The 17,186-nt window shown below is 34.0% G+C and overlaps 1 protein-coding gene across 1 annotated transcript; it reads left to right on the forward strand.

Moving 5' to 3' along the window:
• The first annotated feature begins 4,423 nt into the window (after nucleotides 1–4,423).
• On the forward strand, nucleotides 4,424–7,295 carry LOC138894500 (uncharacterized). The gene is made up of 3 exons (XM_070179200.1): nucleotides 4,424–5,473; nucleotides 6,481–6,701; nucleotides 6,839–7,295. Exons 1-3 carry the CDS (start codon nucleotides 4,424–4,426, stop codon nucleotides 7,293–7,295), a joined length of 1,728 nt encoding a protein of 575 aa, XP_070035301.1.
• Nucleotides 7,296–17,186: the final 9,891 nt, after the last annotated feature.

Consider the following 17,186-nt stretch of genomic DNA (forward strand, 5'->3'; position numbering starts at 1 on the left):
CCTCAGCAATGTCAGTTGCTACGTTTAGACGTTGTGGACTTTCGCAATTCGCTTGCTCAAGGTTACTGTGTGTAAGATCATTTTTACGTTCACAATTGTGCTAAGAAGCACGTCCACGGATTTAAATTAGATGGTTCACCTTTTAAGGTTCTTAGCATTGAGATAGTGTATTTTAAATTATGGGTTCAATATGTAATTTCCCAATATTGTATTCAATTGAATCCAATATAATTATTATAAACTGCATCTCTAATCGCAATTAACACGTTTGTCTATGCACATTTGATTTAATTTGCGGAATTGTATTAGTTTTAAACATGTCAATAACTTCTAATTGTGTAGTTATAATTTTATATATTCTTTCAAGTATAAAAACAAAAACGAAGAAGGCAGATAAGATTAAGAAATTGTAGTGAAAACAGAAACTTTGAAGTGCAAAAATACATACTAGCATTGCCCACGGCACCACGCTATTATTACTAGAATTTGCTTACCTATTTCAACTCAACAGGCTTAAAAACTTGTTGGAATAAATAGATCTCAGCATTTTACTTTTCAGAAAAGAGGCGATGAAGAAGAAGAAAAACCAAGGCTGAAGGTCAAAGGTGAGCAAATAACGGACAAAATAAAGCTAGGACTTGGTCTTAGCTTTTGTTAAAAACCACATGAGAAGCAACGTGGCATCATCTAAGCCGATGAACACAACAATGATGGATTTAATTTGGACCATTCAAAGCTCTCTCATATTCTAGATCCTTCTCACACGCACACAAAATGTCACATGCAGAAGGAATAATTAGGCAGTTATATTGTTAGACTTAGGCTAGTAAAAATAGGACAAGTGTACAAAATTAATAGGCTATTCTTTTATTTTTTAATTTCTTTACTAGTGATACATTTGTATAAATACACAGTCCTTTGTACAGTGATTTCATTCAGAAATACACAGAAAATTTCGTACTCTCCCCTCTCAATTTCTACAAAACAACCTCAGCCCATAAAGTCAAGGGCCTATATAGGCTCACAACAAAGATGTCTGCCAGAGTACATCAGCTTAAACTATGACCCAATTGATTAAAATGACAATATGACAATAATAGTCCAAAACCAAAATCCAGTAGGCTGCACTACCTAAAGCCCGTAATGATATCATTATCTCCCCTCCTTATTTCCACTTTGATATCATCATTTCAAGCTCAATCGCAGATAATTACTGTTACCATTAGATTCTGAATAATCATATATTTTGACTAATGCAGTTTCTTACAAAATTCACTTGTGTGGCAACAATTGGAATTTCGAAAGAAAAGAAAACAATTACTTCTATTGTGCAAAAGCTTAAGTAATATGTTTGGCTGCCTAGAAAGTGGGTGGAACTGTTAGGGATACAATGGATATGGCCTAGATTCAATCTCATAAATGATGATTTGAACATATTTTGGGAACGTTATTTGATATAAAATATATGGCATTTGATATTCTTTTATCATAGTTATTATTAATTGCTTTATTAATTTAATAAGGTCCTTGATTAAATATTGAGACTTGTCATCGTGATGGGGATCTTGATAATGAGAGTATAGTCTCTTACAACTTAATCTAAATATGTTCTTGATCGTAGGATTATTAATTTGGACATTAGTAATCTGGCTAGATCAATATTTATTTGATCGTCTTTATGAGATGAAGATTAGTTGATCTCATTAACTAAATCACATAAATAGATGATGCATATAGAGATATGATCATTGAACCGACTCACTAGATAATTTCTAATGGTTAGAATTACCATAAACTGTCAATAGGATATTCTCTTGAAGAATGTGATGTAAGAATTTCCTATGACGTGAGATCATCATAGTAATTGACAAGTTATTTATTGTGCTTTGATACTAGACACCAATGGCCCTAGGGCGATAGTTGAAAGGATATTGGGTACGATTAAATGCTTATAAAATTAGTGATTGATCAAGACGGAATTTATCAACTCTTGGTAATGAGTTTAAGCTCCATGTTGTCATGAATTATAAACGACCAAACTAAGACCATGGCCAGGGCAATTGAATGAAAGAAGAAAAGAGTTTCTTAGGTCATTCAATGTTCGATTTTATTTGACATGAACGCATAGTTGGTCGCCTATTAGGATTCGACAGTTGAACCATATCTTAGGGTGACCCAGAGCTATAAGGACAGAAGGAATTACTACATTATTCTTCTACGGGTTCTTGAGAGTAAATTGTATACTTCATTCTATCCGGTCGTTAAGGAGTGTTGCTAGACGCCACCCTTGATTAGTATATTGATGTGATCAATTTACTACCGGCTTAGTATTGAACCTATGGGGTCGCACACTAACGAGTGTTCTGATCTTTGCTAAAGGATTAATTACTTTACTATTTGACAATTAAATTAAATAATTTAATTAATCAAATAAATTTAGTTATTAGTTCAAATAAAATATTATTGTATTCTTTGCTAGCACAAATGATATAATTAATATTGTGAATAAATTGAAGTTTTCTATTTGGAATAGAAAATTAAATTATCTCTTGGTTGAAATATATATGTGATATATATACATATAATTAATATTTATTTATATAAGGTAGGTATATAATATATTATTTGGAAATCCAATTTAGAATTGGACGAAAAATAAAAGTCCATAAAAGGACGTCTGCAACAAAACATTGGTTTCATGTTTTAATAGGAAAATTCCAATGCTTGGAATTGGACGTCATGGAAAGTCCATGATCGGCAGCCACGGGAAAACCCATTGAGAATGGGATTACGATTTTTCCTTACAAAATTCCATAAAGTTTAATTTCAAAATTAAACTTTTACCTTAAGTAAATCATTACCTCAACTAAATAGGAAAAGGGTTTATAGGTATAAAGGGTGATGGAGAAAAATTTGTAGAATTATTATTATTTCTTGAGAAGAAAAATCACTTTGTGAAAGTGAGAGTACAATACAAAGTCAAGAGAGAAAATACAATTACAAGAAAAGTGTTTTCTTGTTCTTCTATCTTTGCAGTTGAGATTTTTTAGAAAAATTTCAACACAATATTTCATTCAATTTGTTCGCGGGTTTCATTGATCAAAGAGTTGATAGCAAGGATCGGTCTCGGTGTGGATACGCATAGAGTTTTCGCACTATTGAAGAAATTTTGAAACGAGACTCTTTTCACCAGGTACGTTTCAGATCCGATCTTTGACGTGTAAATAAATTTTAAACACGAAAAGATCTTCCTAGGATTGTTATTATCTTCCGCTGCGTGTTACGAGTATCTATATGCCATCCTTCAGTGGTATTAGAGTCGTGGTTTATTGTGTCTAAAATTTATTTATGAAATATTTTAAGATTATATTTGAAGAGTTCAAACCATAATACATGTGTCTTGTACAATAGTCAAATTGTTTGGATGCATATAAATTGATATTATTTTATTGTGAATAAAATATGTATTCATATAAGTTAAACTATTGAGATAGTTCGTAACTTGAATTTGAAATTTCGTACAAGATACGACGGTAATCTATAATAGGTTATTAGATTATACAATTATTTTAATTGTTATTAGTTCATGAGATATAAATTAATAATAATGTTCTAGCATGAATTATTTTATGTGACATATAAGATAAACATGTTAGAAGATGCTGAATTTCGTTTTTGTGTCACGTGCTTGTTCATTACATAATTTTGAATTATTTATTACATGTGATGTAAATTAATTTAGGACTAAGCATGTAGGTAACTTGAACTAAATTCACATTCTATAAAAGATTTGATCTTTATGTTATTAAAAATTATTTTAGTAACAATTCTCTTTTACTAAAATTTGAGTTCTTAAATAATAAAATATAAGATATTTTATTGTAAAGTTATCCATCAAAAGAAATAATTTTATTTATTTCTTGTTTATAAGGAACGGCCTGACAACCAGGAGACTTATAGTTCGAGAATTTGTTAAAATTATTTGTTGCATTAGATATATGGATTGAAAGAATTATTTAATTTTACACTAGATGCCTGGACTACCCGGGGGAGTATAAAATTTAATAAGTTCTTTGCTTTCATGATGGATGAACTCAACTATGCCAATAGGATCGACCTGATTACCAGGAGACTATTTGACATAGAACTATTTAAGGATATTGTATGGGAATACAATTGGTAAAAGTACATACCTTTAAAATATACGTGAGAAACGACTTGATATCCAAGGGGCTCATACATATTGTTAAAGGATTCCTTTACTCCACTAAAAGAAATAGAGATTTCTTAAACTATAATGAGGGTAAATAATTTAAAATAATTAGTGAAAATATCATTTAGATAAAAGTCCATGTCTTTATGATATATGTAAATATGTTCTTATATTATTGCTTTTTCTTTTCTAAATTTTAGATTTCTCAATATGTCTGTTATATCACTGCGTGAAATACTTGAGACCAACAAGTTGATAGGACCAAACTTTGATGACTGGTATAGAAGTTTGAGAATTGTTATCATGCATGAAAAGCTCATTGATGTGATCGATGAGCCTGAAGACTTGATCTTGCAGTCAATATATGATGCTGAATGTTTTCACTATAAGAAGAAAGAGCATTGGAAGAGAAACTGCAAGGAGTATCTTGCAACTCTAAAGGACAAGAAACAAAGTGAGATATTAATGAAAAATATTTTCAAGGTTTCTTTAGCTACTACTAATTCTTCACTGTGGGTATTAGATACTGGAAGTGGTTATAACATCTGCAATATGTTGCAAGGGTTCAAGATAAGTATGAGACTAAAGAAAGGAGAAGTTAATATACAAGTTGGAAATAGTGCAAAAGTTGCAGCCATACCTGTAAGATCAATTTCTTTAATAATGCCTTTGGGCAAAGTACTTATGCTAGATGATTGTTATTATGTTCTTAAATTTGTTTCGAACATAATTTCAGCTTCTATTTTGGACAAGCATGGGTTTCGCATTATTATAGGCAATGGTATTTGCTCCATTTATTATGGTGATGATTTATATGTGAATGGCTATTTCCAACATGATGTTTATGTCTTACCTAATGTGAACGTTAATTTGATTATGCATGTTTCAAGTCTTAAGAGAAAAAGAGATGATCATGTAAATCATACATACCTTTGGCATTGTAGGCTTGGTCATATTGGAGAGAAAAGAATTAACAAGTTGTACAAGGAAGGGTACCTTGATAAGTATGATTTTGAATCATATCCAACTTGTGAATCTTGCCTCAAAGGAAAAATGACCAAATCTCCATTTACTGGAAGTGGAGAAAGAGCTTCTGAATTATTGGGACTAATTTATACAGATGTTTGTGGGCCCATAAAAATTCAAGCTAGAGGTAGATACTCTTACTTCATCACCTTCACTGATGATATGTCAAGATATGAATTTGTGTATCTTTTGAAATGTTCAAAAGGTTCTGTAGTGAAGTTGAGAAACAGACTGGTAAAAGTATCAAAGTACTAAGGTATGATAGAGGTGGAAAATATCTTAGTGAAGATTTTGCTAGGTATCTCAAAGAGAATGGGATTCTCTCCCAGTGGATATCTCCAGGAACACCACAACACAATGGTGTGTCTGAAAGGAGAAATCGAACCTTATTAGATATGGTGAGATCTATGATGGGGTTCACTGATCTTCCAATAAATTTATGGGGATATGCTTTGGAAGCATCAACATACTTACTTAATAAAGTTCCCACTAAGTCAGTCTCTACAACACCATATGAGATATGGAAAGGACGTAAGCCTAACCTTAAACACATTAAAGTTTGGGGTTGTCCAGCTTATGTTAAGAGACTGCAGTCTGATAAACTTGACTCAAGGTCTGATAAATGTAGGTTCATTGGGTATCCCAAAGAAACAATGGGATAATATTTCTATCACCCTTCTGACTATAAAGTGTTTGTGGCTAGAGGAGCAACCTTTTTGGAAAGGGAATTTCTTTTGAAAGAAAATTATAGTGGAGAAATAGAACTTGATGAAGTTCAAGAAATTAATGAATGAACACAAAATCAAGATCATGAGACAGAAGTTGAAGAACCTTTATTGGATGTTTTGAAGTTGACAAGGAAGTTTCCATCTTCAAAGGTTGAAGTTCAAGAACTAAATGTAGTTTAAGAACAGGTTAATGAACCAGTTCCAAACCAAATTGAACAACAACCAAATCCAACACAAGGTGAACATGTTGTACAAGCACCTATTAGAAGGTCTATACGAGAACGTCATGTACCAACTAGATTAAATCTAATGGTACAAGATAATGTATCAAATGAGATTGATCATAATGATGATGAACCTAAGACCTATGAAGAGGCTATATAAAGTTCTGATTATGATAAATGGCATAAGGCCATGGAATCCGAAATGGAATCCAAGAAGGAAAATAAAGTATGGACTTTAGTTGAACCTTCAAAGGATATAAAATCTATAGGTTGTAAATGAGTTTTTAAGAAAAAGATTGGAGCAGACGAAAAGGTGGAGACCTACAAATCTCGTCTTGTTGCCAAGGGATATCGTCAGAAAGAAGGAGTCGACTATGACGAGACTTTCTCTCTCGTGGCAATGCTCAAATCAATTCGGATTTTGCTTGCTATAGCAGCATACTATGTTTATGAAATATGGCAAATGGATGTGAAAACAACTTTCCTTAATGGTGAGCTAGAAGAGGATGTGTATATGACACAACATTAAGGTTTCACATCTTCGTCCGATCATAATAAAATTTGCAAGCTACAAAGATCCATTTATGGGCTAAAGCAAGCTTCTCGAAGTTGGAATATTCACTTTAACAAGACAATAATTTTGTTAGATGCGAAGAAGAACCTTGTGTGTACAAAAAGGTTAGTGAGAGCACAATTATATTCTTAGTATTGTATGTTGATGATATATTTCTCATAGGGAATGACACACCGGCATTGCAAAGTACCAATATTTGGCTATCTGAACAGTTCTCCATGAAACACTTGGGAGAAGCAACTTATATATTAGAAATAAATATCTGTAGAGATAGATCGAGGAAGCTACTTGGACTTTCCCAGTCTTTGTACATTGATACCATCTTAAAGAGGTATAACATGGATAATTTTAAAAGAGGCTATATACCGATAGGCACTGAAATTACTCTCAATATGGAGGATTGTCCTAAAACACCTGAAGAGAGAGAACGCATGAGTAGGATCCCATACGCTAGTGCAGTGGGAGCTATCATGTATACCATGACATGTACACATCCAGATGTGGCTTATGCACTTGGAGTGACTAGCTGATATCATAAAAATACTGATGAGGAACATTGGAAGATAGTAAAGACCATTCTTAAGTACTTAAGAAGGACTAAAGATAAATTTCTCATCTATGAAGATTCTGAGTTGAAACTTGAAGGTTATACTGATGCTAGTTTCTCTTCAGATAAAAATGATAGCAAATCTATTTCTGGTTATGTATTCACCTTAAATGGTGGTGCAGTGGGTTGAAAAAGTTCCAAATAAGCTACAGTAGCTGATTCAGTGACTGAAACAGTATATATAGCAGCTAGAGAAGCTGCTAAGGAAGCTGTATGGATGAAAAAGTTCTTAACTGAACTTGGTGTGGTTCCTTCAATAGAAGGTGTCGTTCCATTGTTGTGTGACAACACTGGAGCCATTGCACAAGCAAAAGAACCAAGATCACACCAAAAATCCAAACACGTTCGGCGAAGGTATCACTTGATAAGAGAGATCATTGAACGTGGAGACGTCTAGATTCAAAAGGTTGATGGAAAGAAAACTGCTCCACACCCATTCACTAAAGCTCTTGACTCAAAAGAGTTTGACAAGGACACGTAAAAATTGGGCATGAAGTACAAGAGCGATTGACTCAAGTGCAAGTGGGAGATTGTTAGGGATATAGTGGATATGCCCTAGATCCAATCTCATAAATAATGATTTGAACATATTTTGTGAACGTTATTTGATATAAAATATATGGCATTTGATATTCTTTTATCATAGTTATTATTAATTGCTTTATTAATTTAATAAGGTCCTTGATTAAATGTTGAAACTTGTCATCGTGATAGGAATCTTGATAATGAAAGTATAGTCTTTTACAACTAAATCTAAATTTGTTCTTGATCGTAGGATTATTAATTTGGACATTAGTAATCCGGCTAGATCAATATTTATGTGATCGTCTTTATGGGATGAAGATTAGTTGATCTCATTAACTAAATCACATAAATAGATGATGCATATAGAGATATGATCATTGAACCGACTCACTGGATAATTCCTAATGGTTAGAATTACCATAAACTGTCAATAGGATATTCTCTTGAAGAATGTGATGTAAGAATTTCCTATGACCTGAGATCATCATAGTAATTAACAAGTTATTTAATGTGCTTTGATACTAGACACCAATAGCCCTAGGGCGATAGTTGAAAGGATATTGGGTACGATTAAATGCTTGTAAAATTAGTGATTGATCAAGATGGAATCTGTCAACTCTTGGTAATGAGTTTAAGCTCCATGTTGTCATGAATTATAAACGACCAAACTAAGACCTTGGCCAGGGCAATTGAATGAAAAAAGAAAAGAGTTTCTTAGGTTATTCAATGTTCGATTATATTTGACATGAACGCATAGTTGGTCGCCTATTAGGATTTGACAGTTGAACCATATCCTAGGGTGACCCAGAGCTATAAGGACAGAAGGAATTACTACATTATTCTTCTACGGGTTCTTGAGAGTAAATTGTATACTTCATTCTATCCGGTCGTTAAGGAGTGTTGCTAGACGCCACCATTGATTAGTATATTGATGTGATCCATTTACTACCGGCTTAGTATTGAACCTATGGGGTCGCACACTAACGAGTGTTCTGATCTTTGCTAAAGGATTAATTACTTTACTATTTGATAATTAAATTAAATAATTTAATTAGTCAAATAAATTTAGTTATTAGTTCAAATAAAATATTATTATATTCTTTGCTAGCACAAAGGATATAATTAATATTGTGAATAAATTGAAGTTTTTTATTTGGAATAGAAAATTAAATTATCTCTTGGTTGAAATATATATGTGATATATATACATATAATTTATATTTATTTATATAAGGTATGTATATAATATATTATTTGGAAATCCAATTTAGAATTGGACGAAAAATAAAAGTCCATAAAAAGACGTCTGCAACAAAACATTAATTTCATGTTTTAATAGGAAAATTCCAATGCTTGGAATTGGACGACATGGAAAGTCCATGATCGGCAGCCACGGGAAAACCCATTGAGAATGGGATTACGATTTTTCATTACAAAATTCCATAAAGTTTAATTTTGAAATTAAACTTTTACCTTAAGTAAATTATTACCTCAACCAAATAGAAAAAGGGTTTATAGGTGATATTATATAAAGGGTGATGGAGAAAAATTTGCAGAATTATTATTATTTCTTGAGAAGAAAAATCACTTTGTGTACAATACAAAGCTAAGAGAGAAAATACAATTACAAGAAAATTGTTTTCTTGTTCTTCTATCTTTGCAGTTGAGATTTTTGAGAAAAATTTTAACACAATATTTCATTCAATTTGTTCGCGGGTTTCATTGATCAAAGAGTTGATAGCAAGGATCGGTCTCGGTGTGGATACGCATAGAGTCTTCGCACTATCGAAGAAATTTTAAAACGAGACTCTCTTCACCAGGTACGTCTCAGATCCGATCTTTGACATGTAAATAAATTTTAAACACGAAAAGATTTTTCTAGAATTGTTATTGTCTTCCACTGCGTGTTATGAACATTTATATGCAATCGTTCAGGAACTTCAACGTGCATGACAACAAAACAATGTGCTCTTTCACTTGTTTTCTCAACAACCTAACAGCGCTTATTCAAGAGAAAAAACTTATTTTCTGTCTCTGTCTCCAAATAATTAGATACTTATCCCTTTAAGATTAGCCAAACCATCACGTTATAAACTTAACAATTGCACCAACCAATTATTAGTTACATGTACTTACCTAAAGATGCTTTGCTTGACGTCGCACAATTTTTTTAAAGATATTATACTATATATTGTAAGTAACCTAATCAAGTTGGTTTAATATTTTGCAATTAGGGATTCATAAAGTTTATTGGATGATAACTTCAACATAATGACTTGATAGTTTCAATTTTTTCTTCTTTGTCCCTTTGCTTGTGCATAATTAATGTTAGAGATATAGTAGATATGCCCTAGATCCAATCTCGTAAATTATGATTTGAACATATTTTGTGAACGTTATTTGATATAAAATATATGGCATTTGATATTCTTTTATCATAGTTATTATTAATTGCTTTATTAATTTAATAAGGTCCTTGATTAAATGTTGAAACTTGTCATCGTGATGGGAATCTTGATAATGAAAGTATAGTCTTTTACAACTAAATCTAAATTTGTTCTTGATCGTAGGATTATTAATTTGGACATTACTAATCCGGCTAGATCAATATTTATGTGATCGTCTTTATGGGATGAAGATTAGTTGATCTCATTAACTAAATCACATAAATAGATGATGCATATAGAGATATGATCATTGAACCGACTCACTGGATAATTCCTAATGGTTAGAATTACCATAAATTGTCAATAGGATATTCTCTTGAAGAATGTGATGTAAAAATTTCCTATGACCTGAGATCATCATAGTAATTGACAAGTTATTTATTGTGCTTTGATACTAGACACCAATGGCCTTAAGGCGATAGTTGAAAGTATATTGGGTACGATTAAATGCTTGTAAAATTAGTGATTGATCAAGACGGAATCTGTCAACTCTTGGTAATGAGTTTAAGCTCCATGTTGTCATGAATTATAAACGACCAAACTAAGACCTTGGCCAGGGCAATTGAATGAAAGAAGAAAAGATTTTCTTAGGTCATTCAATATTCGATTATATTTGACATGAACGCATAGTTGGTCACCTGTTAGGATTTGACAGTTGAACTATATCCTAGGGTGACCCAGATCTATAAGGACAGAGGAAATTACTACATTATTCTTCTACGGGTTCTTGAGAGTAAATTGTATACTTCATTCTATCCGGTCGTTAAGGAGTGTTGCTAGACGACACCCTTGATTAGTACATTGATGTGATCAATTTACTACCGGCTTAATATTGAACCTATGGGGTCGCACACTAACGAGTGTTCTGATCTTTGCTAAAGAATTAATTACTTTACTATTTGATAATTAAATTAAATAATTTAATTGGTCAAATAAATTTAGTTATTAGTTCAAATGAAATATTATTATATTCTTTGCTAGCACAAAGGATATAATTAATATTGTGAATAAATTGAAGTTTTCTATTTGGAATAGAAAATTAAATTATCTCTTGGTTGAAATATATATGTGATATATATACATATAATTAATATTTATTTATATAAGGTATGTATATAATATATTATTTGGAAATCCAATTTAGAATTGGACGAAAAATAAAAGTCCATAAAAGGACGTCTGCAACAAAACATTGGTTTCATGTTTTAATAGGAAAATTCCAATGATCGGCAGCCACGGGAAAACCCATTGAGAATGGGATTACGATTTTTCCTTACAAAATTCCATAAAGTTTAATTTTGAAATTAAATTTTTACCTTAAGTAAATCATTACCTCAACCAAATAGGAAAAGAGTTTATATGTGATACTATATAAAGGGTGATGGAGAAAAATTTGTAGAATTATTATTATTTCTTGAGAAGAAAAATCGATTTGTGAAAGTGAGAGTACAATACAAAGCCAATAGAGAAAATACAATTACAAGAAAAGTGTTTTCTTGTTCTTCTATCTTTGCAGTTGAGATTTTTGAGAAAAATTTCAACACAATATTTCATTCAATTTGTTCGCGGGTTTCATTGATCAAAGAGTTGATAGCAAGGATCAGTCTCGGTGTGGATACGCATAGAGTCTTCGCACTATCGAAGAAATTTTGAAACGAGACTCTCTTCATCAGGTACGTCTCAGATCCGATCTTTGACGTGTAAATAAATTTTAAATACGAAAAGATCTTCCTAGGATTGTTATTATCTTCCGCTGCGTGTTATGAATATCTATATGCCATCCTTCAGGAACTTCAACGTGCATGAGAACAAAATAATGTGCTCTTTTACTTGTTTTCTCAACAACCTAACAACGCTTATTCAAGAGAAAAAACTTCTTTTCTGTCTCTGTCTCCAAATGATTAGATACTAATCGCTTTAAGATTAGCCAAACCATTACGTTATAAATTTAATAATTAGACCAACCAATTATTAGTTACATGTACTTACCTAAAGATGCTTTGCTTGACGTCGCACAATTTTTTAAAGATATTATACTATATATTGTAAGTAACCTAATCAAGTTGGTTTTAATATTTTGCAATTAGGGATTCATAAAGTTTATTGGATGATAACTTCAACATAATGACTTGATAGTTTCAATTTTTTCTTCTTTGTCCCTTTGCTTGTGCTTGATTCCTGGTAAGAGAAATTGAGAACCAACCAGTTGAGAAGAGTATTCAATAGTTGCTTCCCTTAGTCTTTACTTGCGTTTTGGTGACTTCCAATTCTTTACAAAGTACGATCTTTTCAAAGCAGGAAACCCATTAATTAACGAAATGGTGTTAGCTTTCTTGTTCTGGATTATCACATTCCTTAATAATTACCTTGAGCAATTTGATAATCTATCAACTGACATAAGATAATCAAGATTCTTCTTCAAAATGAAACTTTTAAATAATGAACAAGTATGCTAGTTCGTTGTCTTAGGCACACTCATTAAGGAAATACAAAATTTTAGACAAAAATAATTAGTGTGACTAAATTATGCTTAATTAAATATTGCAGCATAGTTAATGTGAGGAGTAAAAGACTCTTTAAAGATACGTACATAAGGGTAATTTTGAAAAAACAAATTGAATTTTTTCTTGATTATATAAATGGACAATTATTTTGGACCAAAATAAAAGGGCAAATTGATCACTTATTGTGGATCGGAGAGTATGTCCTATCCCAAATATTGGTCGTTTTACATTAAATTAGGAATAGTTATTCTTTCTTTTTCTCAAATCTACCCTTCATGCTCTAATTAGGGAGTGTTAATTAAGCAAGACATTTAAAGGAAAGATAAAAGGGAATTTAGACAATTATCTCTTATGCTTAAGGCTATATATTAGTATATATCTTTCTTAAGGGTAATGCAAAATACTGTAAAAACAGAGAATATGGACCATATGGAATATAAGAAAAACGAGACAAATAACTAATTAATTGAGGTAGAAGTGAGCGGCCTGTATCAACTCGACAACAAAAAATTCTCGTGTGAGAATGAGCTAACTTTATTTACCCGAAAAACGGATAGAGTTGAATTTGTACATAGTTCTAAGGATATGTGGTATAACTTAATACAAATCTTAAGGATAAATAGAAATATCAAAGTAGCTTGACGCTGAAGTTTTATTAACCCTCATCGAAAAAGGCGAGGACGGTTCAATCAGATGAGATGATCGAGGGTGAAAGGCATACCCTCGATTTTATTCACAAAGTATCAGATCAAAATAACGATCCGCCAAAAAGAAGGATGGATCTGCCCTAGGGTGACAAAAATCTATGATATCAGGGTCGAGGGGACCTAACGTAAAAGGGTAAGTGTACACACTTAAAAAAACCCTTTCACGTGAGTAGTAATATCTTCTTCGGGAGACGGTACTACCATTTTTTTGTCCCCCCAGTTACAATCATTTTTTATCTGCTCGATATACCCCCCGGTTATCGAACAAATATATCTCGATACGGGCTCACATCGGCTGGGAACCGGCGAACCTTTATCGAGTTTGAAATCAGAGGTAAGAACACACATCGCCGAAACGCACTCCTCAGACCGTGGATCCACCGGTGTTTTGTCGGTTGCAGATTGGGAAGAAGAAGCTTTTTTTTTGGGGAACGGTTTTTGATATCTTCACCATTTTTGGATTTAAAGAAGGTGACAAAGATTTGGTAGTTTAGAAGAAGAATTTTGCATAAAAGAATCACAGATCTGCGAATGAACTCAGAAGAGACGAAAAGGAACTTAGAAAATTTGGAAGATTGAAGATGTAAAAGTGATAATTGGTAAAAGAAAGGGCCATTTATAGATTAAAGCAATGATAGTTCAATATCAGCGGTGGCCGACCACCGTTTGACACGCATTAAATGCCTTGGTAAGCTAAACCGATGGGACAGCTATCACGTACGTCATGGTCAGGCTCGATGCAAACGCCAGTGCATGTCACTACTAAAAATTCGGCAAAACCCGACAAAGGTCGACCGACCAACTTTGGTCGGTCAAAGAACAGGCCAAAAAACCGACCAAAGTTCCTCGGTTTTTCAAAATATTTTATTTTTCAATTGGTTTTACGAAATCGACCAACTTTAGTCAGTTTTCTTTGGCGCAAAAAGGCGAAAAACTATTTTTGAGTCCCGTAAAATTTATTTTTCAAGAAACCGACCAACTTTGTTTGGTTTTTCAATTAAAATAAATAAAAATTTATATTAAAAAAACCAACCAAAATTGGTCGGGTATTTTTGTGCGAAAATACAATTAAAGAGTATAAATCAAATAAAAGACAGTCTTAAAATAAAATGCACCAATGGTCTAGTGGTAGAATAGTATCCTGCCACAATAGAGACCCCGGTTCGATTCCCAGATGGTGAATCTTTTGATTAAATAATTAAAATACTGACCAACTTTGGTCGATTTTTTTGCAATATTTTGTTTTTTGAATTTAATTGACCGACCAAAGTTGGTCGGTAATTTCCAACCAACTTTGGTCGGTATGCCTTTCCAACCCCTAAAATATCTTTCACACGTAAATGGTCGCATTTTGGACGGTTATTGGCCATTACCGACCAAAGTTGGTCAGTTTTTACCAGATTTCTAGTAGTGTGTCCAATCGAGCCATTGAAAAATCATATCATTTCTCACAACGCCCTTTCCGAGAAACGAGGGGACTATCTGTATACGGTCGAAATTAATTTCGGCCTTCGTACGATTGATTGAGATGTGATCATGATGAACCAAAGGAAGACTTCGTGATATCGAGATGGGATCCGAATATGGTACGAATGAGCTTCAGATTTCAGGTATAGGTCAAACATCGAGTTCGAAGTAATTATCGAGCTCGGGTCTGAATCGAACTATGATGAGATGTTGTGGAATCGAGCTTAAGGGGCAGAGGCCAACCGATACCGAGCCCGAATCATCACCTGATCCCGAGTCGGCATCGAGCTCAAGTCCGCATCGAGCTCTAAAAACAATACCGACCGGCACCGAGGCCGATCGAGCTCGAGCTCACAGACAAGAGCCGTTGCAAATACACCAAGGGAGAGAATCTCGGTGGGAATTAGGAAAAAACTAATTTATCATGGGTTTTTCACTATGTATTTTTAATTATATCTAAAGTAGGATCCTCCACTATAAAGAGGATGGCTACATTTTTGTAGAAGACAATTTTTTCATGCTCACTTTGTAACTAAAATACCATACACTCCTATATTGAAGAGTTATTTCTTTAAGCTTCATACATTGATTCATCTTGCTTAGTCCTAAAAATTATCTTCTTTCCAACTTTGTTTATTTTGCATGGCTCTATTCTCGAGCAAGTCCAGTAGCCGAAAGCATCACTAGCTTATACTCTGACCCGAGTAGCATGGGGCACGTGGAATCCCGCATAGGCGAGGACATGGATCGAGGCTGGATGGGCAGGTTCGTTCGAGTAAGGACTTCCGACCTGATTCCGACTGAATATATGCCTTTTCCCGAGGAGTGGAACATGAAGTGTAAGTGTAATTCTGTTGTTATCTCCTACTATTTTGCCCTTTCATTTCTTTTCTCACCGATATCCCCCATTTTTTGTGATGCAGTTGTTCCCTGGATGCCCGACGCAGTTTCCGATCTCAAGAACTGGGTACGGGATCTGGTTTCAACCTCCACATACGTCGAGCGCTCATGGCGTGACTTGTCAAAGGGCCGATGGGAGGCCAAAAATCATGGTAAGCCCCTTTCTCGTATTTTTTGGTAGTTCGAACAAGATATTTTCCATATATTTTAATAAATTTTTCCGTATGTAGGTGTGGGAAAAGATGCGATTTTGAGGCCCTCGTCCGTCGAAGAAGAGGCTTCGGCCTCTGTTTCAAAGCTGGTGAAGGAAAATAAGAGAAAAGGGCCTTCGTTCCCAAAGATCCAAAACAGAAGAAGAGGACGACTCGTAAGCCAAAGAAGAATACCATTCCTTTGACTGTAGAATCAGTTCTGCGTTTAAGGGATGAAGACGAAGAAGAAGAAGAAGAAAACGATGGGTCTGCGCTGGTGGCCCGAATGAAGAAAATCATTGATGCCCCACAGGCAGGTGGATCGATGGTGGTTTACTAGGCTTCGCCTCGAACTGAGGATATATCGGATAAAGATTTGGGAAAAGTCCCCGAGCCATTGTGAATCGAGGATATCTCCCATCGAAGTCAACGGATGGTGGATATGCCTGAGGGGGCCGTTCCTGACTCTCTTCGCCCCAAGCGACTCACTTGGGGCAGTAGTAATCGAAGACTCGCCCACTTTCCCTGCTCTTTCCGAAGGGGCGATTCGGGATGCCCAAACTTTGGGGGTCCTTGAGGTAGATGGATCTCATGAGGAAGATAATCCTTTTCATGATTTGTTTACCGGTGTCGAGGACGTTATCAATACTAGTGATGCATCAGATATTTTCATCGCATTGCAGCAGGCTTTGAACCGGGTAAGCCTTAACTCACTTTGTTGGTAATGTTTTTATGCTTATTTTTCTTTTCTAATTTTTTTTCTTCATTCTTTGCAGGACACAACAGTTCATCGAGAAGCATGTTCTCGGTCTCGAACCGAGTTGTGTCGATACGAGGCTGACCTTCGATGGGTCATGGAGGAGAGGAACTCCCTTAAACTCCTCTTAGGGCAAAAGGGAGAGGAAATCAAAGACCTCCAAGCCGAGTTGGCCAAGGCTCACAAAGATCAGACCAATCTATCCGAGCAGGTAATGATACTTTTAAAAGACTATGTGCTCGATACCGGAATGATGTCTAATGTTTCCGTCTCATAGCTGTAGCAGAAAATTGAGATGATCGGGAAACTCCGTGAG

This window comes from Nicotiana tomentosiformis, chromosome 6 (assembly GCF_000390325.3).
Source record: "Nicotiana tomentosiformis chromosome 6, ASM39032v3, whole genome shotgun sequence".
In the NCBI taxonomy this organism is placed as follows: Eukaryota; Viridiplantae; Streptophyta; class Magnoliopsida; order Solanales; family Solanaceae; genus Nicotiana; species Nicotiana tomentosiformis.